We start from the raw sequence: 23,294 nt of genomic DNA, 5'->3' as shown, positions 1-23,294 counted from the left end.
CATGTCATAAAATACAGAATGTACAGTATTTATTTACATAGTTATTCCTAAATGTTAAAGCGTAACAGAGCTCATAATAAACAGGCGATTTTCTTCTTTCTTGATCCACTGGACAAGCTTTGTCATGGCGTGCACCGCTGTTTCCTTTGTGACGAGAGGCTCAAAGGAGGCATAAAGCTCAAACCCTGCCATGTGCTGCACAGAAACATTGGGAAATCATACAGTGCATCTTTTATCGGTACAGCGCTGGACAAAAGTCTGTAGAACACAGAGAGCCTGGCACAGCGATGACAGGGTGAAGTTTCTCCCCACGACATTCCTGTCTAACCCTAACGTTTCTAACCTAATTCCAACCTAATGTTCGCTACGGTGTGCCACCACGTGCAGAAGTTTCACATACCTTCGGCACTTTGTATAAATTCTGTTGTAAAAAACAAAAACAAAAAATTCATTTGCCAAATGTGAAACTTTAGTTGTGTGTTCAGGAACATCTCTTCTGTCAAGAAAATATATTTTCATGGTCCCTTTCAGGCCCTTGTTCAAGCCTTAACTGCAGGGAAGGTAACAAATGGTAACAGACATGAAAACTGTATCACACCGGAATGACAGCAGGTAACGGTATCTGAAACAAACGGGTATCGTACACTCGGAACACCTAAAACAGAAACGGAAACGAAAAATAATTTACGGTAATAGACAGGGCACTGCGGGCCTGAATTATTACCATCCTTTACTGTATCATTTAGACAGTTCATGAAATAAAGCTGAATGAAGCAAACTAAAGTTAACTGAGGAACTAAAACTAGAATATAAGTAAGTGATATACAGTAAATACAAAAAGTGTAGTTCTTATATGCTATTGCAAGCATGAGTAACATTTGTGAAAACCATGTTCGAATGAGCTGTTCGAAGAAACCACATATATACGTATATTTCTGAATAATGTTGTCTGTCGTATGCACGTATCTCTAAAGTCCTCAAAATATATTTCACAATATACACACAGAGGTAATAAGTTTCATTACGGTCTCGAAGCTTACCAAAATGAAGGAAAACTACAGGCAGGGATCGGGTGGTACCGAAAATAACAATGGTTGTGGTAACTGAAACAGAAACAAATATGGGCCAGTAACGGAAACGAAAAAGATTCCGTTACCTTTCCCTGCTTAACGCTCCGTATGAACACTGCTGCGACTTCGACTCGTGGCATTCTCATGCGAAATAACCTTGCAGCCCGGCTCACCTTGACCAAAGCCAGCTGACCCCAGTTCGGAAGGGAGCACACATAGTTCAATTTGCAACTGCCAGCTCTGCCTTTACTACTTTAGCTATGCTCCTGCTCTGCACGCACGAGCACGCTGCCTCCACGGTTGAAAAGGCTTAGCCAGCATAGTGCTCGCCGGTAACTCATTGCAGAGAACACTGCATCAGATTGGAAGTAACTGTACGGTCTTGCAAATCTCGTAATGGCTTATCCGCTTACGTAATGTCATGCAGAAGCAACTGCACTGATGAAGCTCACACACGTGTGCGACATACGTCACATACGTGGTGCATTTATCTAGGCAAAACAAGCGGGAAGCTAGAATCTTTCGATAAGCTCAGCAAATCTGGATCGGTCCCAGTGCGATAATGCCAATATCCAATGAAATGTAGTAAATACAACTTTAGAAGTCTTAGTTTTGACTGTTGCACGACGAGGTTGTCAGTCCGTAGCATCAACAGCAACGCCAACAGCAGCCGACGTAAATCACTTTCGGGAAGAAATTGGGTTAAACCCGAAGATGACGAATTTGAATCTGAGGGGTAGATATCAGGCATTTTCTGGTATTGCCCCCCCAAAAAAGTCAGGCCCCATGTATATAAAACTCACCCATCCAAGAAGTATCTCCCTGTCAGTGGCGAAGTAAAGGATCTTGAGGGGACACTCGGGCTGATACATTCGGTGATGCAGCAAATGATAAAATCCTAGCAGCCGTTCCCTCTCATCTGCAGTGTTGTACGGGGCTTCCATTGGGGGACTGGTCAGCTGTGCTGTACTCTTGCTCTTGTAGACGAAGTGGGAGAGCGTGGGCACTCCAACTTCGCTAACACTGTATCCACCAGCTTTTAGAGATGTTCCTATTGCCTCTAGACAGTGGTGCTTCCGTAGTCTCTGAATGCAGTGGAAGCCACGATGAGATATAATTCGGCAATGGCACAAGAACACATAACACTGCGAGCATAAACGACTATAGTTTATCAGAAAATATCTCCGATAAGATTGATGCAGAAAACTGAACACACCAGAGGATGTCCGCCTAGCCGTAAAACTGAACAGCAAAAACGACATCTACACTGCTCTCGTAGCTTTTTTATAAAAATTCTGTAAAAACTAGAAAGAACACCCTGTATCTAGCAGCTATGGCTACATATGGTGGAATTGGCACTATGAAGAGTGGTACGACACCCACAAATCCAACACAGGGTGAACTTACATCAGTGATATTTCTTCTGCACTCCTGAAGTGGGAAGAACATGTCTCTGTCTATGGTGAGCAACAGCAGACACGCTGGACAGTTCTCTGCCAAGTAGGATACATGGGCATGCAGGAAACCGCTGCGTAAAATGACACGTATTTTACTTTGCAACTGTACAGTGGAAACTACTTAAGATCAACCTCAACTCAATCAACCTCGTTATCAAACTGATAATGAATCACCACCACCTCACGAGGTTTTTGCACACTGTTTTAGTACTTAGTCATTGGTCACATACCATAGAGCAGTGACAGAAGGATATGGTGACTGACTTTTGCAAGATTTCTGTGCCCTCTAGTTCATGGACGCGACTCGTAGGGCATTGATTACGTGCAGCACAGAAATGTGTTGAACTCAACACGCAACTCTGAAAGTACTAAACTGAAAACTACTAAACTACTCTGAAAACTCTGAAACTACTAAAAAATTTACTAGACCTTGTATTTTACTGCACGTGGGATGACTTTAAATGAACTCCGAGGTAACCAAACTCCAGTGCAATAGTGGATTAAGTGTTCAAAGCAATGCACGATGGATATCAGCATTATACCTGGGATCAAACTTTGGCAGACATATGGGAGTCCAGGATTCTGCTGCCTTGAAGGATTCTGAAGCATGTACCATGTTGAAAATGAGATGAATGTCATGGTGGTGCAACTGGTACTGCTTCATGCCCACAAGAGCCACAATGTGATTCTCGGCCACCAATACAGCAAACACCAAGTTCTGCGAGCCAAGATAAATTCTTATATCACGAGTCTTTTTTTTACTTCTCTTTACTGTTTACTTTTTCAGTACATCAGAAGAGAATCACTAAGAAAAGTGTGTTCAATACCTTAAGCTTTGAGCAACACTGGGCAATAGTCTGTGTAATTGTATCCCGTATGTCAGAGGGCAGCGGCAAGCACCGCACAGCTCCCAGAAGAAAGCTGGGATCTTCATCCATCAGATCGCAGAGCGAATCCAGAAAACGCTCCGAGCCCGCAAGTAGCCGTCTCAGGTCAAAGTTGTGTCGGTGCTCAAATGCTCGTGCCAGTTGGGACGCTGATAGTATAGAAATTATCTGCGTGAAGAACGACCCAATTACTCATGACGAGCCTGCTACAAGCATACGGTGCTCACCTGAGCATGTATGTAATTCAGCTGACTCAGCAACTGCTGAAAGGAGAGGGGCAGAGTGGTAGCTGCTACCAATATTAGCGGCAACCGCAGCAGAAATGCTAGACGGTGTCCACCTGCTTTTACGAAGCGTATCTGGTCCCCGCTCACTGCCACGGACGAGACCAGGGCCTGCAAGACCCCCATCAGTGTGACCAGCCGTTCCTCGTTCCCATGCCTGCACACATCATCGCTTATTGTTTCAGCAGAAAATTTTATTCAAAGAATACGCTGTTTTTGTGTGACCTGTTACTGATCCATTTCCACATTTTCAAAATTTAAATCGTGTTCTGATTTTGTTTCCTATAGGTCTCCCATAAAGACCCTCTCTGAAGTTGTATGTCGTTTTGCAACCTCCTCACGTTTGTCTAGGCTTCATGTCTAACTGCATGCCTTCCCACCTGTTTCAGTTCACCATTTTGGTATAGACGCAGATTGTTACAAAACTGAAAAAGCAATTTGTAAAACTGCTGCTGGAAGATTTCATTCTGTATGAAAGTGTAAGTGCGTGCTGTCAGCACAGTTGAGGCATGCCTTTGGAGTAAGTACGAGGTATGTATAATTTGGGAGGCTGCTCACAGACCTCTGAGACGACACGTTATCCCTAAGCATAGGCGCCGACTGCGGGGGGGCGCCGGGGCCCTTGCCCTCCCCCGGAACATGAACTAGGAGGGTCGCCGCCTCCCCCGGGAAGTCCCGCCAAGAGACTGACACCAACCTTTGGGGCTCGGCGCGCTCGGGTCAAAAGAGCGAAGAGGCACCAACCCCAAAAATGCATCTTGCAATTCGTAAAATATGTATCCGCCCACCATACTCATGATCACAGTAGAAGGTGAGGCGAAGAAACACAGAGGATGACACAACACATAGCCTGAATTTCGCCCAAAGCAATTAGATCAATGAAACGAAGCAGTCGAAAAGGTACCAGCAGCTGTCAGTGAGGTGTAACGGTAGGATCTTCGGAACGCAGATCCGTTGAGAGCGGGTTCAACTCCGGCTGCTCCATTTCATTGACCATATTCATTATATTGCGTGCATTTCGAGTCAAACACCGAGGATTCAATGCACTTCGTTCCTTCTGCACTCAGTTTTCAAAGGCGTAATGCCTTCAGTTGTGCATATGTTCACTGTTTACATTCTCTCTGTTTTCTCTCCTTTTTTTTTCTGTTCTTCCTTCCTCTTATTTCTATACCAGTTCTGCATACATCATAGGATCCCGCCAGAGTGTGTGATTCTTCAGCTTTAGTTTTGTGTTCCTCATTTTTCTTTTCCTTTTCCTTCCTTCCTTTTTGTTTTCTTTTGCGTTCTTCTTTTCTTTGCCTTTTTTGTCTTCCCCCTTTCACTTTTTTTTTTGTTTAATAACAAGCCGACATCCATCTGGCTTATCTTTCCTTTCTTTTTTTTTCTTAATAAACATATCCCCCCTCCCCACCAGAGTACTTACGTCGCGGTGCGCCCTTGGTCCCCCGGGAAAATGACAACTCTCCGCCTCTGTCCCTAAGCACCTAAATATGGTAAACGAACCTGGTGTATATGGGTTTTCCTGCTTCACTAAGCACGAAGATGTGCTTCTTTTTGCGCTGCCATTCTTCACTGTTGCAATCCTCATCTTCCGACGCTTCCTCCAGGTTGTCATTGTCACCTTGTTCCGCATCTTCAGAAAACTGGAAGTAAGGGGCTTGACTCGCTTCAACATTAGTGTCTCCAGCGTCCTGTGGATACCAGCATGACATAGGACAGACAACTATAAGCCGCGTACAAAACTGACTTTGTCATGTAATCGCATTAGAAAGGCTGGAGCAATTAAATCGAAAGTTACAGCACAGCTTGCATGTCAACGTAAATTAAGCGTCGGAAAGCACGTCGAAAGGGAAAGTCGAGAAAGGAAAGAAACTCTATGGATGCATAAGAAAGGCACTTCACTTTATCTGCTTCAAGAGACGTTGAACGTCCGATTTCACTTATGGAACTTCTCTGTCTCCCACTTGGCGAAGTTGCCGAGCTTTCGTATTGTGCATCCGGCGAAATTTCCAAGTCTGACGAGGAATCTACAGAACTTATTATAGGCACTTTAGACGCTCCCGGCTCAAAGTCTTTCGGGAAGTCGATTTCTTCATCTAAAAGTCTTGAAGTAATATCCACCACTTCATTCTCCGGGGCACCACTAGCCGCCATGTAAAACCGCACACTGATTCTGCACAGTATGGATTATTAGTGTGTTGCTAGCGGCCGATAATGTATTTATAATGTGCAAAAATAATATTTCTTACATTTTTCATTGTCTAAAAACACGCATAGTATAGCGAAAAGTTACAACGTCTGTACAAGATTTCTGCTGTCTACTGCCCATGGTCGCTGGGCTGGGCTGGTGCTTGTGGAAGTGGGGATTGTCGGGATTGTTGTGTTGCATGTTGAGTTGCTGATCGCTGCGGTCGCAAACGGAAATCACACATATTCAAGATAGGAGAAGCTTTAGTTTGACCCTGGGAGCGAGGCTATGTGCCGATTGCGTTGGCATATAGTGAATCACTGGCTATTCTGTCCCCGTGCCGTTTGAGAAGCATCGCTTGTTGATGAAGTCAAGTGAGCCCAGTTTTAATATTAAACAGGGTAAGTGTGTCACTTGTTCTTACCTCGTTCATCTCGTCAAGTAAGCTTCCTAAGCTTCTGGGGCAGGATTTCTGCCTATTCAGAGCAGTAGTTATTTCACAGTGATCGATCGAAGTAGCCGTGGCTCGTCGACCAGTCTGCTCGTCTGTGCTCCAATCTTTCACATATTTATTTCTCGAATAAGGTCGATTAATTGCATTTCTTCTGTTCATCGGGTCCAAATGAACATCTGGGGAGGGATTGGTACCATTCCGAGCAGTAGTTATTTCACAGTGATCGATCGAAGTAGCCGTGGCTCGTCGACCAGTCTGCTCGTCTGTGCTCCAATCTTTCACATATTTATTTCTCGAATAAGGTCGATTAATTGCATTTCTTCTGTTCATCGGGTCCAAATGAACATCTGGGGAGGGATTGGTACCATTCCGAGCAGTAGTTATTTCACAGTGATCGATCGAAGTAGCCGTGGCTCGTCGACCAGTCTGCTCGTCTGTGCTCCAATCTTTCACATATTTATTTCTCGAATAAGGTCGATTAATTGCATTTCTTCTGTTCATCGGGTCCAAATGAACATCTGGGGAGGGATTGGTACCATTCCGAGCAGTAGTTATTTCACAGTGATCGATCGAAGTAGCCGTGGCTCGTCGACCAGTCTGCTCGTCTGTGCTCCAATCTTTCACATATTTATTTCTCGAATAAGGTCGATTAATTGCATTTCTTCTGTTCATCGGGTCCAAATGAACATATGGGGAGGAATTGGTACCATTCCGAGCAGTAGTTATTTCACAGTGATCGATCGAAGTAGCCGTGGCTCGTCGACCAGTCTGCTCGTCTGTGCTCCAATCTTTCACATATTTATTTCTCGAATAAGGTCGATTAATTGCATTTCTTCTGTTCATCGGGTCCAAATGAACATATGGGGAGGGATTGGTACCATTCCGAGAAGTAGTTATTTCACAGTGATCGATCGAAGTAGCCGTGGCTCGTCGACCAGTCTGCTCGTCTGTGCTCCAATCTTTCACATATTTATTTCTCGAATAAGGTCGATTAATTGCATTTCTTCTGTTCATCGGGTCCAAATGAACATATGGGGAGGAATTGGTACCATTCCGAGCAGTAGTTATTTCACAGTGATCGATCGAAGTAGCCGTGGCTCGTCGACCAGTCTGCTCGTCTGTGCTCCAATCTTTCACATATTTATTTCTCGAATAAGGTCGATTAATTGCATTTCTTCTGTTCATCGGGTCCAAATGAACATATGGGGAGGGATTGGTACCATTCCGAGAAGTAGTTATTTCACAGTGATCGATCGAAGTAGCCGTGGCTCGTCGACCAGTCTGCTCGTCTGTGCTCCAATCTTTCACATATTTATTTCTCGAATAAGGTCGATTAATTGCATTTCTTCTGTTCATCGGGTCCAAATGAACATATGGGGAGGAATTGGTACCATTCCGAGCAGTAGTTATTTCACAGTGATCGATCGAAGTAGCCGTGGCTCGTCGACCAGTCTGCTCGTCTGTGCTCCAATCTTTCACATATTTATTTCTCGAATAAGGTCGATTAATTGAATTTCTTCTGTTCATCGGGTCCAAATGAACATCTGGGAAGGGATTGGTACCATTCCGAGCAGTAGTTATTTCACTGTGATCGATCGAAGTAGCCGTGGCTCGTCGACCAGTCTGCTCGTCTGTGCTCCAATCTTTCACATATTTATTTCTCGAATGAGGTCGATTAATTGCATTTCTTCTGTTCATCGGGTCCAAATGAACATCTGGGGAGGGATTGGTACCATTCCGAGCAGTAGTTATTTCACTGTGATCGATCGAAGTAGCCGTGGCTCGTCGACCAGTCTGCTCGTCTGTGCTCCAATCTTTCACATATTTATTTCTCGAATAAGGTCGATTAATTGCATTTCTTCTGTTCATCGGGTCCAAATGAACATCTGGGGAGGGATTGGTACCATTCCGAGCAGTAGTTATTTCACAGTGATCGATCGAAGTAGCCGTGGCTCGTCGACCAGTCTGCTCTTCTGTGCTCCAATCTTTCACATATTTATTTCTCGAATAAGGTCGATTAATTGCATTTCTTCTGTTCATCGGGTCCAAATGAACATCTGGGGAGGGATTGGTACCATTCCGAGCAGTAGTTATTTCACTGTGATCGATCGAAGTAGCCGTGGCTCGTCGACCAGTCTGCTCGTCTGTGCTCCAATCTTTCACATATTTATTTCTCGAATAAGGTCGATTAATTGCATTTCTTCTGTTCATCGGGTCCAAATGAACATCTGGGGAGGGATTGGTACCATTCCGAGCAGTAGTTATTTCACAGTGATCGATCGAAGTAGCCGTGGCTCGTCGACCAGTCTGCTCGTCTGTGCTCCAATCTTTGACATATTTATTTCTCGAATAAGGTCGATTAATTGCATTTCTTCTGTTCATCGGGTCCAAATGAACATATGGGGAGGGATTGGTACCATTCCGAGAAGTAGTTATTTCACAGTGATCGATCGAAGTAGCCGTGGCTCGTCGACCAGTCTGCTCGTCTGTGCTCCAATCTTTCACATATTTATTTCTCGAATAAGGTCGATTAATTGCATTTCTTCTGTTCATCGGGTCCAAATGAACATATGGGGAGGAATTGGTACCATTCCGAGCAGTAGTTATTTCACAGTGATCGATCGAAGTAGCCGTGGCTCGTCGACCAGTCTGCTCGTCTGTGCTCCAATCTTTCACATATTTATTTCTCGAATAAGGTCGATTAATTGCATTTCTTCTGTTCATCGGGTCCAAATGAACATCTGGGGAGGGATTGGTACCATTCCGAGCAGTAGTTATTTCACTGTGATCGATCGAAGTAGCCGTGGCTCGTCGACCAGTCTGCTCTTCTGTGCTCCAATCTTTCACATATTTATTTCTCGAATAAGGTCGATTAATTGCATTTCTTCTGTTCATCGAGTCCAAATGAACATCTGGGGAGGGATTGGTACCATTCCGAGCAGTAGTTATTTCACTGTGATCGATCGAAGTAGCCGTGGCTCGTCGACCAGTCTGCTCGTCTGTGCTCCAATCTTTCACATATTTATTTCTCGAATAAGGTCGATTAATTGCATTTCTTCTGTTCATCGGGTCCAAATGAACATCTGGGGAGGGATTGGTACCATTCCGAGCAGTAGTTATTTCACAGTGATCGATCGAAGTAGCCGTGGCTCGTCGACCAGTCTGCTCGTCTGTGCTCCAATCTTTGACATATTTATTTCTCGAATAAGGTCGATTAATTGCATTTCTTCTGTTCATCGGGTCCAAATGAACATATGGGGAGGGATTGGTACCATTCCGAGAAGTAGTTATTTCACAGTGATCGATCGAAGTAGCCGTGGCTCGTCGACCAGTCTGCTCGTCTGTGCTCCAATCTTTCACATATTTATTTCTCGAATAAGGTAGATTAATTGCATTTCTTCTGTTCATCGGGTCCAAATGAACATATGGGGAGGAATTGGTACCATTCCGAGCAGTAGTTATTTCACAGTGATCGATCGAAGTAGCCGTAGCTCGTCGACCAGTCTGCTCGTCTGTGCTCCAATCTTTCACATATTTATTTCTCGAATAAGGTCGATTAATTGCATTTCTTCTGTTCATCGGGTCCAAATGAACATATGGGGAGGGATTGGTACCATTCCGAGAAGTAGTTATTTCACAGTGATCGATCGAAGTAGCCGTGGCTCGTCGACCAGTCTGCTCGTCTGTGCTCCAATCTTTCACATATTTATTTCTCGAATAAGGTCGATTAATTGCATTTCTTCTGTTCATCGGGTCCAAATGAACATCTGGGGAGGGATTGGTACCATTCCGAGCAGTAGTTATTTCACTGTGATCGATCGAAGTAGCCGTGGCTCGTCGACCAGTCTGCTCTTCTGTGCTCCAATCTTTCACATATTTATTTCTCGAATAAGATCGATTAATTGCATTTCTTCTGTTCATCGGGTCCAAATGAACATCTGGGGAGGGATTGGTAACATTCCGAGCAGTAGTTATTTCACTGTGATCGATCGAAGTAGCCGTGGCTCGTCGACCAGTCTGCTCGTCTGTGCTCCAATCTTTCACATATTTATTTCTCGAATAAGGTCGATTAATTGCATTTCTTCTGTTCATCGGGTCCAAATGAACATCTGGGGAGGGATTGGTACCATTCCGAGCAGTAGTTATTTCACAGTGATCGATCGAAGTAGCCGTGGCTCGTCGACCAGTCTGCTCGTCTGTGCTCCAATCTTTGACATATTTATTTCTCGAATAAGGTCGATTAATTGCATTTCTTCTGTTCATCGGGTCCGAATGAACATCTGGGGAGGGATTGGTACCATTCCGAGCAGTAGTTATTTCACAGTGATCGATTGAAGTAGCCGTGGCTCGTCGACCAGTCTGCTCGTCTGTGCTCCAATCTTTCACATATTTATTTCCCGAATAAGGTCGATTAATTGCATTTCTTCTGTTCATCGGGCCAAGATGAAAATCTGGGGAGGGATTCATACCATTCCGAGCAGTATAGTTATTTTGTCGGGGGGTTCACCGTATTTATATGTGTGGTATTTATCTTATGTTCTTTGCACCTACAAGTCATGCGTGTGGGTGTCCTTTCATGGCATCCCATATCGTAAACACAACTATCATCTGCATAGTTTCAGGAACACTCCCTGCTTTTTAGCCGGTGCGTATGTTCCATTCTTTGGCCGACTTAAAGTAGCACAGAAGTCATTTTTAACACCCAGTTTTCTTCTTATAAAACTGTTAAGTTTGCCAGTAAGATGCACCATGCGAAGTAATTTACACCACAGAGTCATAATTATCGCAGAAACTGAATTTAAAATATGCCGCAAAAAGCGACCGTGCACAACGGTGGTGAAGAGCAGTACCAGCCTGTGATCTGCCTGGAACCTCGCGCTGACGCTATAAGGAGAACGCTCGCTGATTGGCCTAGAAAAATGTTGTCTGCTACTCCGCTGTCGTCTGCTACTCGGCTGTTCGGGGTTCTGATAAAGCCTTTCCCCTTGCTCGGTAATGCTTCGGGCGCTCCTTGTATCCCCAATTCTCCGGGAAAACTGGCAAAACAGGTTTACGGCGGCAAGGGAACAATGCGCTGACCCCCACTGATCGGCAAACCAGAACGAGTCCCCTTATGCCGTCATCGGTGACGTGCCATCATACCTTCTCATCCTTGTTATAGCTGGAGTGGCGAGTTAAGGGTGAAGGCGCGGAGCTATGTTTATGTGAGTTTTTTTCTGGGAAACAAATTGGACACATCAAAACCTTTCGCGCTATTCGGTATAATGACACACACACTTTCATCAGATGTCTTAGTCTGAAATTTTTTTGGATGGCCCTCTGTACTTCTTTAAACTTTTACTCCGAATAAAAGCAATTATAAGAACATGTACTTCCTTTACAACAACCCAAAAACAAAGCTGCTATATTTAAAAAGCGATTTATTTGGGATCGCTCATTGCTTGTATTCTAAACATATGCATGACACACCTTACATTTATACTAAATGCTTTCTTCACACAGTGTGGGCATAGAACAACTAAGCTAAATGTACTGTGTTTTGTTGTGGTTGGTATGGCAGAGCTTGAAAACAAAGCCCACATAATTTAGGCTTCCTCTTCCTATTTGCATCTTACACAATCTTTGAAGCTACATGAAGTTGTCACTACGCTTACATTTGCTGGAATATACAGCCTTGTTATTTTAACTTTCATCTTCCACAGGTGAAATCGCATCATAACTCATTTGCACACGTTGTCCGAGGATCGTCAGAGGTGTAGACAGTGCTTTTTGTGTTTGTCGTGGAACGTTGTGCTTCCTCGCATCTTGTCTTTCAATGGGGGTGCATGACACCCTTTGTTTCTCCACCTTGCAACCTTTGTGTCATTTAAGTCTCCAGACACCACTTCTGCACTTAAGAGCACAGAGCCCCTGCTGGTATGAGGAGAATTCTGCAGGGAGCTCTCTTTATATTTATGCAACACAACACTTGCACTTAAATGCTTGGTTTCCTGGGTCTCTCATGGGCTTCCCCTAACACGACCACACAGTTCAGCTCCCAGTTTTGAGCATTCGTGGTAAGACACAGTGTAAACACGCTGTCTTCCCTTCATTTCAAGTCTTTTCGTCTGTCTGACCCTTTCATGCCGTCACCACTCATCATAAATTACGTCAGCCCAGATGATGTTGCGTCACAGGTACCTTTTGTTCAGCTGTGTAGGTTTTACAGACTTTGAAGCCAATTTGTTTTCTACATTCGTTTTCATTTATTCACTCATTCAATACAAGATTTTATAGCTGTGTATTTCCATTCATCCAGCATCCAGTCTTGTTCTGTACTTGAGGATCTCTCCCACTCGACTTTGTCCCGCCACAAAAATAATGTAAGTTAGCCTCATTCATACACAACTTCTGGGCTATCGTCGCTGCAGTTGCCCTTCTTTCACTTTCACTGGCTGCAGGAGGCTAATCCTGGCAGGGGCCACTCTTTCACACAGACACACACGCAGAAAAAGGCAAAAGTGAATGATGTGCTGGCTTGTGTACATCTCAGTGTTTACGGTGGCCCTTCTTTCTCAAGGAATCCAAGAGCATTAGCCTCTGCAGCTGCTGGCCACCACAGACGCTGCTCTGTCGTGTGGTGATGGAGGCTTCACTGGAGCTTAGCTGTCATTCACAATCTGCTGATTCTGGGAAACTGTACATGATGGCTTGTTCTGGGGCTCTACGCCACACTAGGGGCCACCGTTTCTGTCTTGCAGGCTTGCACCATTCATTCCGACTAAAAGGTAGCATCGGACTAAAAGGTAGCAAAAGGTAAATCATGCACACTTAGTAGGGTGCCCAAGCCAATGTACTTGAACTTTGATTGCAAACACTTGGTTTCCATTTCTGCTCTGTGACAGCACATTCCCAGCCTTTTCATTTTGGTGAAAATCTTCCACAGTAATGGCGTGCCCCACTGTACCAAGGAAAATTCAGGATGTGCAATCTTGTAACTGCATGGGCTTGAAGGCTGTCATAACTTCTCTGTCTTGTTCCGTTTCAATATAGCCTCTTGCGGCCATTTCTATGCAGGCCTTGAGAGATCTCTTTTACGTGCCTCACATAGTATTCACTTTGTAGAGTTCCACTGTCTTCACGATGAGAAATTTTGAGCTTCATAATTTTCTGTCACTCAAAGTAATTTTTGTCGTGCAAGTACTGTAACTTTTTTAAAGCTTTGTCATAGCAACAACATCACAGCTTTGCCCAACAAGAACACAGGTGTAACATACAACATCTAATGTCACCAAAATGCTGACTACCATTGCAGCAGCATACCGCGTTTCAGGCATGGATGATACAAATGGATTACACAGTATCCTGGCAACAAAGAAAAACATTTACAGTCTTCAATTTTTGTGCATAATTTTTTTCTTCTTTTTCTCAATACCCGAGCTATTCCCCCAAGGTGTACAGTGAAACCACTCCATTTGGCAGGACTACAGCAATGGCCAAGTATTTGCATCTCGCATCTTTTATGGAACATCAGTCCTGAACTGTTTGTACTCGAGAGGTTTTACCACACTGTACTTTTTTTTTCCACCCTTGTATTATGTTAGAGAAATACAATAAAACATATACCGTAATTTCATGTGTATAAGCTGTACTGCATTTAACCCACAGGACCTGTTTTCAGGAACATTTTGAAAATTTTCTGGCAGAGAAGCTGCATTCGCAGATAAGCCGCAAGCAATACGACATGGCTGATTTGTACAACAAAGGAAACCATAGAGAAGGCTGTAAATCCTGTGATCCATACTCTGGGTTTGCTATGGTGCACGACAAAGGAGGTCAGTTGTAGTGTTCTACCAAATCAGACTGTGGCCTTGTTGCATGTTTTTCGTGGATCGATGTGTTAGTGGCCTTCCAGAAGACATGAATCACTGTCACCTCTTTCGTTAAAGCTGCTTGGGGGAAAGTACCAGGAGGGTCAGTCTACTCGAATGTGGACACGCCCATTTCGCATTGTTCGTGCATTGACAGGGCGGTGCTGTGCCAGAGACGTCTCGTGCGGTGTCAGCCCTTTCGTTAACAACACGGTATGGGGAAAATACCAGGGGAAAATAGTTATGAGATAAGCCACACCGGTCGACAAGCCGCAGAGCGCCTGTGCGAAAAAAGAATCACGCCAAGCTGTGCTGATATGCATGAAATTACGGTACACAATAAATACACTACAAATACAACTAGCAGATACACAAGGAATGGTAGAGCACCCGCCGTTCTTGTACTTTTTAAGTTCTTTTCTATGCTAAGTGCAAAATTTTATACAAATATTTACAAAAGTGTACCCAACATTGGGGTGAGCCATTTCTTTCATCCGTATATGACCTTCTGGCAGCAAGGGACACTTGGCAACTTCACAAAAAGGACATCAGTAAACTTTCATTGGAACCATGACTTGAAATCCCGAGACGAGGTAGGGACAAAAACAGAGCTGAGTTTGAGACCGTGTTTGTGTTTGTCTTTGTCTTTTATCGTCCCTACCTAGTCTCGGGTTTTCAAGTCATGGATCGTCGCTACCAGCTCGCTTGCTACCTAACTTTCCTTTCGTTTTCATTGGAACTTATTTGCAACTATGACAAATGTCTGAAGCTTGCATGCTAATGTGTCAGGTCACCTTATGAAATGACATGAATCTGTGGAATTACAAAGTTAAGAACAGGCTTATACAGAACAACATAAACTACAACAATGACAACACAACAACAACATCTAACACAATCCAAAATTTAATTCTACAGGCTTGCTTTTCAGTCTTAGCCTAATTTTTTTTACACCATATGAGTAAACATGGTGAGTAGGAAATATTCTCCCACTAACAGTTCTCTAACTTCTTGCAGGTCCTCTTTGCCGCCCATGGGCTGTCATTATCTCCGTGCAGCCCACCTTTACAATTGACCAGTGCTGGGTGCTTCTTCGACTCTGCCAGCTCCTAACAGTAAGCATTCACTCTTCACAGTGACTTTCCGGCTTAGTGGAAGCTATCCTGGACGGGTGATACCATGCACCCTCCACCAGGCACACAACGCCAATTTCCATAGCTGAAGGTTGCCTACACACATGCCTTGCTGATGCAACTTGCAGCTGTTTGATCTCGTTGCGTGCACAGTCTGAGTGAACCATCTTATTAAGGACCAGTATCACAATGTTGCTATAGCTCGTGACCTGCTTATTGCACGCTACCAGTTGCATAACCTCACAAAAGAAAACGTTTTGGGGTGACCTCAACGTGAATATGGTGCAGTGAACGTGAACAGTGCACACCGACAACCATATTAAATATCATTATCAATCTGCAGTTAGTCAGAAGTCTCCAGTCACAAAGAAAGTGCTCAAATAAGATAACCTGTTCTACAACTTACTGGCCTATGGATTACATTTTTTTTTCCATGTTCTTTTTTTTTTACATTCCTAGGCTGTTCCTGTTGGTCCTGAAAGTAGGAGTAATATGTTGCAAATCTTTGAGGGCATTTTCTTCCATACATTGACAATTGCCTTAAAGTGGGTAACCTATCCATTTTGCACTACAATTAGGTTTGTCAATCCTGGGCTATTTTTACAATCCCGGGATTTCGGGATTGTGATGGGTTCAGGTGGTGTTTCCAAATATATTCCTGCGTGGATCAAAATTATCTTACGCGCATCTAGCACGTGCCCGCAGGTTAAAATCTGCACCTGACACGCAACCCACGTACCCTTACAAATTGAGACCAGCATCCTTCCGCATATTTTTTCCAAAAGCTCACCTGACCTGCAACACGATGAACGCTGACGAACTCACGAACTCCCGGTCTGTGCCTGGTAACTAGATGTGTCTGTGTGCATGGTTTCTTGTATGACATCAGCGCTGGGGGCAAAAAAAGTGCAAATGGATGTTGGTTTGTGACTTGAGGCATGATGATACGAAACACGACATAGACAAAGAAGGACACACAGTCGCTGTTGCTTCCTAACGTTGTGAGCATTTGTTACGCCCTTGTCAACGACATTTCACGTCATATTTCGAGTGACTGCAGTACATACACATGAGAAGTTGAGCGAATTGGTGTACTTTCTAATAGTGTGTTGGTAAAATATGTCTACCGCACCCGACCTTCTACCCGCACGACTCCGAAAACCTGGACCGGTCACCTGCGACAACGTGTGGGTCACCCGCGGGCCATATGCAGGACCCCACTTCCAAATCCATTTAACTCATGTGCCTATATCAGCGTGTTGTGCACAGTTCATGTGTGCTTTCTCAGTTTTACCTTTTCCTAAAGGAAAATTTGCATTCAAAAATTTGCAATGTAACCAGATTGGTAAAATAGTGATGGCAAAATTCTTACATTTTGTATATTTATTTATTTATTTATTTTTCTCCTATGATAATGCGACTCCTTTTTTATTCATCACCATTTCACTGTTGCCATTGAAAAAAGGTGAGGCCCGCTACACTTAAAGTAACAGGAAATATTAAATTTGTTTAATTAAATTATTAACTTTAACTAAATATTTCCTCAAATGGTGGAATGGTTCACTTGAATGAAGAGCAGCAGCAACAACAACACACACAAAAAAAAGAACGAATGGAAAGGAACGAAGCACTAAACAGTTTACAACACCGTCGCTGCGTGCTTAGCACATTGTACAATGATTAAAACCCAACGTGAGAAAGCACGGAGCGTTTACGGTGGTGTCCCTCAGTTCGGAGCAAACTTTGTGCAAATACTGGCTGCTGAACTGAAGGTCCGTCCAGCATCTGCACTAGAAGAAACGACAGTCAGCAAATGTCTGTACGCACGTGTAGGCAGCGGTCCTCTGCCACCTCCAGTCAAGTGCCATTTCCTTACGAAGGAGTCTGTGCCTGACGTCCCACAGGTGTTTGATTTTCCTGTCATATTTGATCTCGCGAAATCCTGGGATTTTCCAGAAGGAATCCCAGGACTTTGGGACATCAAAAATTGGCCAGAATTCGGGATATCCTGATTGACAACCCTAACTACAATTTGCAACATGGCAGCGGCTTCCCCCAGCAGTTCAGGGAGGTGTGACTGGAGCAGTCCACATGCATGTATTTGGTACGCATGTGCTTGACACACCTTTTGCACTGGCATGTCATGTGAGGCAACTACATCAGTATACTGCTTTTATGTAGGGCTTTGTAACTTACGCTTACGCTAGGGCTTACGTCTCCTTTCCCCATTCTGGAACTTGCTATGTTAATTCAAACCAACGCCACAATTTGACCCAACATATTTGCTTAGCCCCACACCACCCCTTTTTATAGCCTCATAAGTCTAGCTTTGCACCATAATTTTTGTTGTGCGTGAGTTTCTCAATGTTCTCAGTCATTTTTCAAATTCTTTCACGTTGCGAGTTGTAAAGGAACGAGAAACATGACCGAACTGTCTTCTAACTTCTTTCCATCTCCTTGACGCACAAACAAGCCCGCATTGCTTTCCTTGTAACCTTTACCATGTGTACAGAATGATACTTACTATAGTGCTACTAGTAATCATGATAAATAGATTAATATATAAAGACAGTCATGTCTCAATTATCCGGACACCTCGGGAGTCCTCCCTTTTCGTCCGGATAACAAATTTCCGGATAGTCAAACCAAGCAAACTTCCCGGGAAAACCGAAAATTTGGGAGACTCCTTCATAGCTCCAGAAAATTAAACCAAGAAAAGGTAGTTACTTCCAAAATTGCTACGAAGTGAGCTGCTTAAAAGTAGTAGGCATGCATGTGACAAAATTGTGGTCACAGCCACGGCACCTGCTGCGTCACCCTGCTGTTCACAGAAGGGTAATGTCCCGCACACACGTTTTTGTCTTTTTGCAAATGTCTTTGGCATAGGCCAATAGACAGGTGGTTCTTTTGGACGTCCTGGACTTTGACGTTCACATGTGAACTTGTTGCGCCCGGTGCATATAGGGCACCTCTTTCACTTATCGCCTGCCATCTCTATTGCGTGTGTGGGGGGGGGGAGGTCTGAAGGGAGTGACTCCTGAAGAAAGGAGAGTCAAACAGTACAGAATGCTCCGGTAGGATGTGCCCCTTTTCCAGAGCAATGCGGACACAGCAATACATGCCAGGGACCGAGGACATTAACTTTTCCAGATAAGTGAATCAGAATGACCTAGGCCCTGGAAGTTTAGTCCCCGTACTTGCTGTCCAGGTACGGATAATGAATGCCAGATAAGCGAGACAAAATCCAATGGTAGCAGGTTCATTTCCTGTAATGTAGTCCGGATAACGAGTTTCTCGGATATCTGAACTCCGGACAAGCGAGACGTGACTGTAAATAGATAAGTTAGTTTGTGCAGTTGCACGTTCTGCACTCTTGTTTCTTGCTAAAACCCGCAGCTGTTGCTGTGCTTGGTCTTGTGTCTGGGTAACACTCAACACGATCCCACAATGGTTGGCAAGAACAGGAAATTACGAAATGTTGGGAATCCTAGAATTTTACACAATTAGGGAGCAAGTAAGAGACCCCATGAGTCACTTTTGCTCCCTATCACATGCTAACATACTTATCAGGCGGACAGATTACTTTTTTGCGTGTGCTCTACCTCTACATGCCTAAGCAGGAATGCGGCAGTCTTGCTTATGGTGCCATGCAGAGCATGTTAAAAGCATTTTGTATTCTGCAGCATAGACTTCTCATTGCTTGATCTGCTTGCAGTCAAGAAGGAACAAAAAGTGCAATTTGGCTTATGTTGATTGCCTTGAGTATTCTATGTGGTGCTGCCATAACAAGTTTTCCACTTACAGGTGTTCTGTTCAACCAGATGACCCTGTACCGTCGAGAAGCCCATCTTCATCCCATCCGAGCATCTGGGACGGCTCTCGATGGCATCTTTGCACGCATCCCAGAGCACTCACTTGCTGAGCTTGTGGCGTCCATAACAACTTGCTTTGCTGCCATATTCTTGCCAGTAGTTTTCGAAAAAGGACAGTGGACACTGGTGGAAAAAATCGCCTGTCTCTGCTTTTTGCAGGTGTTTCAAAATTGCTGCTCTCATATATGGTGCGCACATAGGATAGTGCTTGGTGTATTCTACCTTGCTCGACAAAGTAATGGATAATATGGCTAATTTTGACACAGTTTGACAAACAATCCACTGCACACACTGTCATTCTCCAGGAATTCCTGGAGATTCACCATGACTTTGGGGACCACCATGCTATCTACCCTGATGGGACCAAAGTAAGCAATGGTGTGGCGGCTGTTGCCCTTGAAGGCGATTCTATTATAATGGCACACTTGAACACGAATGCCACAGTTTTCACCACAGAGCTTTACGCGATTCTCCTGGCAGCACATTCAACAAAATGACCTTCAAAGCTCCGTTATTTACTCTGATTCGCTAAGCTCTGTGCGTGTGCTGCTTTCATGCTCTGACACCAAGAATCACCTCGTCAAGCAAGGACGGGCGCTTGCGACTCAACTTTGTTCCCGAGGCTTTTCAATCTGTCTCTGCTGAGTCCCCAACCACACTGGGATCCCAGTGAATGAACAAGCTTACCGTAAGGCTATGCGAGTGTTGGCACAAGAGGAGTCGCCTCTAGGACTACCCTACCAAGACATCCTGCCAGTGTTAAAGTTCAGCATTGCTCCGCTTTTAGCCTTTATCACCCAGTTCCTCATGTAAATCTCTCATCCTGGATCATCTCATCGCTCATACTTGTAGATAGCTTTTAATTACTACACTCACTTGTTATCGTCCTCTCTCTCTCTCTCCCACATCATCTCTCTCCCATCATCATCCCCCACACACTCCCCATAGTTCTGGCACTCTTTGGCCTTTGCCGCCTTTGTGCCATTAAACACATAACCTCTCTCTCAAATTTTTTATGCCCACGTGATTTGTTATAATCACCTATGCATTATCTTGAATCCCACGAGTTCTCGTTCACGGAGAACGGTTGAATGGATTGTGGATGATCGCATTAAGACATCCCTTGCTGCTGTGCGCCATGCACTTAACACCATGTTCATCGTTCTTCAGTGACTCCAGCTTAGTCATCTGTTTGCCATCTGTGTTAAGCAGTCCCGGCCAAGGTAGTGTCTCCGAGGTCTATCACATATCCACCTTTTCATTTCAAGTACATGTTGCTGGGTGAGTGTCCTACAAGCTGAGAAGTGTTCTACGTCAGCACTCCAAAACACCACAGCTGCTCATGTCGTGCTGGAGGTTAACGAACCATTTTGAGTTTCATACCGAGGCTAACGTGCCATTTTCTGTTTCTTCTGTATTTCACACAGAGAAAAACGATCACCGTGGTCCTTCACATTCTTTCTGGATTCTTTGAGTGGGTCGAAGCACATTATTTCTTACTTCTTTAGATCTACAGCAATGAGGGTCCAGCGTCTTGTTATGGGAGCTAACTGCATTCTTTCCACCTCTGGCTCTCTATTCTCTATATTGCCTTTCCATGGCTGTCTGTCCTCAGTTTCTACACCAGGGATGTTGCCATATTCAGCATCTGTACTACCGCATGGCATGTGCTTGGCTCTTCGTCAGTTAGATCTTCTGTTATATCTATTAGATCTATCTTCGTCACATCACCTCTCGTCACCTCTCTGCCTCCATCACTATAGCATACATCGGAATTGCCCTTCTGAACGGCAAAAGGATCACACAAGCTGACTTTTAGCGACACTTGTGTCACTGCTGTCCGAACTGGTGACTACTACCTCACTATGATTAGGCTCAAATTTTTCTTTTTTTTTTTTTCTGGGGGAGAGGTGGGGAGTACTGTACTCGGCTCATTTCGTCATCACTTGTGCAGTGTTTTGTCATGCCATTAGTGATGTATTGACGTTCTGGACTTCCAGAATGTTCCCTGATCTTTATTGTGTTGTATTGTGCTATTGTAGTATTTCTGGAACACTGCACAGCAGGATTGCCATATTTCATTTGTTGTCTATCAGCGTCATCCACGCCTGTGTCAGTGGTTACATGGAAGCAGGGATGGCGAGATAGGAGAGTCATCTTTGAAGGAAGGGAGCCCGCATCCTGGGCCTCTTCAGGGGCCCGTGGTACCCAGGGCCCAACTCTTGCTGCGCCCAACCATGTGCACCCAGCGCACGGACTTCCGTGTGCAAGTGATGCTGCATGTGATTAATGTGCAGTTACTTTCAAGGAAGAGTTCAACGAGAAAGTTTTTTTCAAGCCTGCTTCAGAAAATACTTCGTGTTTCATTCTGCTCCTGTAGTCTGGCAACATCAGTGTCGCCAGATATGCAACGATTCACTCAGCACTGGAGTCTTGTGTCACGTTTTAACACGGTTACATATTTTCCTCATACGCAATCACAGTGGTACTGCATGCAGGTATCACTTCGCATCTGCTTGCTGTGACCTTCTCTGTTCTCACAGCCGAAGCACTCTTTATCTGCGTTTCTCTTCAGCGTTTCTGCTTCACTCTTCAGCTGCGTTTCAAGCACCCACTGACAATGCTCTCAAAGATGTGGTGCCACATTTTTCTTATGTCACATGCACCTTGTCTTTGTCCTTACTAGCCTGAAGCCACCTGCTAGTGCAAACCAGCACACAATGATTCCACCACTCTCTTCTTCGCTATTCAACCACTGTTGCACTATTTGAGGACTCACTGACCTCCCAGGGAGAGGTGCTTGAGAAAATCAGTTAAGAGATCGTAAAGCAGGACTGAGTCCGTGTCACTGAGGGCAACAAACATTGCCCGTTGCTTGTCTCGTTTGTAATATGGGATGAAAAGCGTGTTCCTGTCGTCCACGGACTTGGTGACGAGCAGTTCTTCTGCGAGTAAATGTGCCACATTATCACCTCTGAACAGAGGCATCAAGTAGGCGTAAGTACTTGCAACCTTGTCAAACCTTAGGCTGAGCTACATTAAAAATGCCTCAGTTATTGTGTCGAAGAGGTGGCCCTTCTGAAATAACTGGTCAGACGCACATAGCTCGACTTCTTTAGACCTGTCGATTGTAGTGTCGAGGGACCTGAGATCAACGAGCCTTATAAATATGTTTGAGGGCTTTCCAAATGCAAGTACAACATCACTACCTCTCCTTGCATATGTAAGGCAGATAGGTAAGAGAAGGGCAGGCTCGCAGCTTTCGGGCTTCGCCACCCTGGATTTCCTGTTTCTCTGATTGTCAGGCATCCCCATTGCTAGCGTGTGGGTGGGGACGGATGTTTTGTCTCTTCTGTCAGGAAGTGAACCTCTTTTTCGCTTGACGAGGGCATGCCAATTTCCATTGCTTTTTGCAGTTCTTTTTGCTCTTCCATTGCTTGATCTATGCTGTGCTTTCCTCTTTCTTTGCTTTGATGGGGTTTTCTGTAACTGAATTGCTTTTCCATTTCTTTTTTTGCAGCACGGAGCAAGCGGCACTTCATTTCGGGTACACCTTGTGGGGTGCCCTCCGTTATCAGAATCTGACACACTGCTAGTAGTGTATCTATGGCCAAGGCAATATTGTGCCCTAATGTCTCAGGTACAACTTCGATGTCCAGGTAGCACACTAGTTTCTTGAGTTTGTCCATTGATGAAGTCATTTTTCCTGAAGCATTCACAGAGCGGAATAGCTTCCCATTCAGTTGCCGAACCTCAACTGTCCCCTCTATTTTTCACAATTTCATATGAGTTGTCGCTATTTCCTTTTTCTGCATAATCACCTAGGCCACTTAGTCCACAAGCTCTGTCTTTACGTCTGTCTGTACTCCCACTCAGCTTTTTTGTACTTTATCTCCCTGCAGATGGCTTGCTCCTGCCATATGTAACTTGTTCCAAGGGGATTTTTGAAATCAATAAACTGAATTGAATTGAATTTTGTGCAACTTAGACTGGACATTTTCACAAATGACATTGTTTACGTCTGGTGCTGCTGGGTTCCACATATCTGGACCCCCATTGTACGAACATTTCAACTTGACATGGTAAGTGCCGAATGAAG

At 44.4% G+C, this 23,294-nt stretch overlaps 1 protein-coding gene and 1 long non-coding RNA gene across 3 annotated transcripts; one reads left to right on the top strand and one right to left on the bottom strand.

The window, feature by feature from the left end:
- Positions 1-4: 4 nt before the first annotated feature.
- Positions 5-5,881, bottom strand: LOC135400820 (vacuolar fusion protein MON1 homolog A-like). The gene is made up of 8 exons (XM_064632749.1): positions 5,601-5,881; positions 5,202-5,389; positions 3,642-3,855; positions 3,355-3,582; positions 3,070-3,245; positions 2,478-2,598; positions 1,874-2,155; positions 5-195 (listed from the first exon to the last, which is right to left on the bottom strand). The coding sequence occupies exons 1-8, from the start codon at positions 5,850-5,852 to the stop codon at positions 55-57; spliced, it is 1,602 nt and encodes a 533-aa protein (XP_064488819.1). The 5' UTR covers positions 5,853-5,881; the 3' UTR covers positions 5-54.
- Positions 5,882-6,123: 242 nt separating this feature from the next.
- LOC135400826 (uncharacterized) lies at positions 6,124-23,294 on the top strand. Of its 2 annotated transcripts, XR_010424654.1 has the most exons (4): positions 6,124-6,287; positions 14,001-14,154; positions 15,208-15,305; positions 19,128-23,294. It is a non-coding gene; the product is annotated as an uncharacterized LOC135400826 (long non-coding RNA). The 2 variants fall into 2 exon arrangements; XR_010424655.1 differs by lacking the exon at positions 14,001-14,154.

The sequence above is a fragment of the Ornithodoros turicata genome, chromosome 7 (assembly GCF_037126465.1).
Source record: "Ornithodoros turicata isolate Travis chromosome 7, ASM3712646v1, whole genome shotgun sequence".
NCBI classification, from domain to species: Eukaryota; Metazoa; Arthropoda; class Arachnida; order Ixodida; family Argasidae; genus Ornithodoros; species Ornithodoros turicata.
This window is presented reverse-complemented; position numbering and strand designations above follow the sequence as displayed.

Coding starts and splice junctions, on each gene's coding strand:
- LOC135400820 (XM_064632749.1), bottom strand. CDS start 5,852: ATGGCGGCTAGTGGTGCCCCGGAGAATGAAGTGGTGGATATTACTTCA. Junction 3,856..5,201: donor GGAAAACCCATATACACCAG/GTTCGTTTACCA, acceptor TGATGTGTGCAG/GCATGGGAACGAGGAACGGC. Junction 3,583..3,641: donor TGAATTACATACATGCTCAG/GTGAGCACCGTA, acceptor TTCTTCACGCAG/ATAATTTCTATACTATCAGC.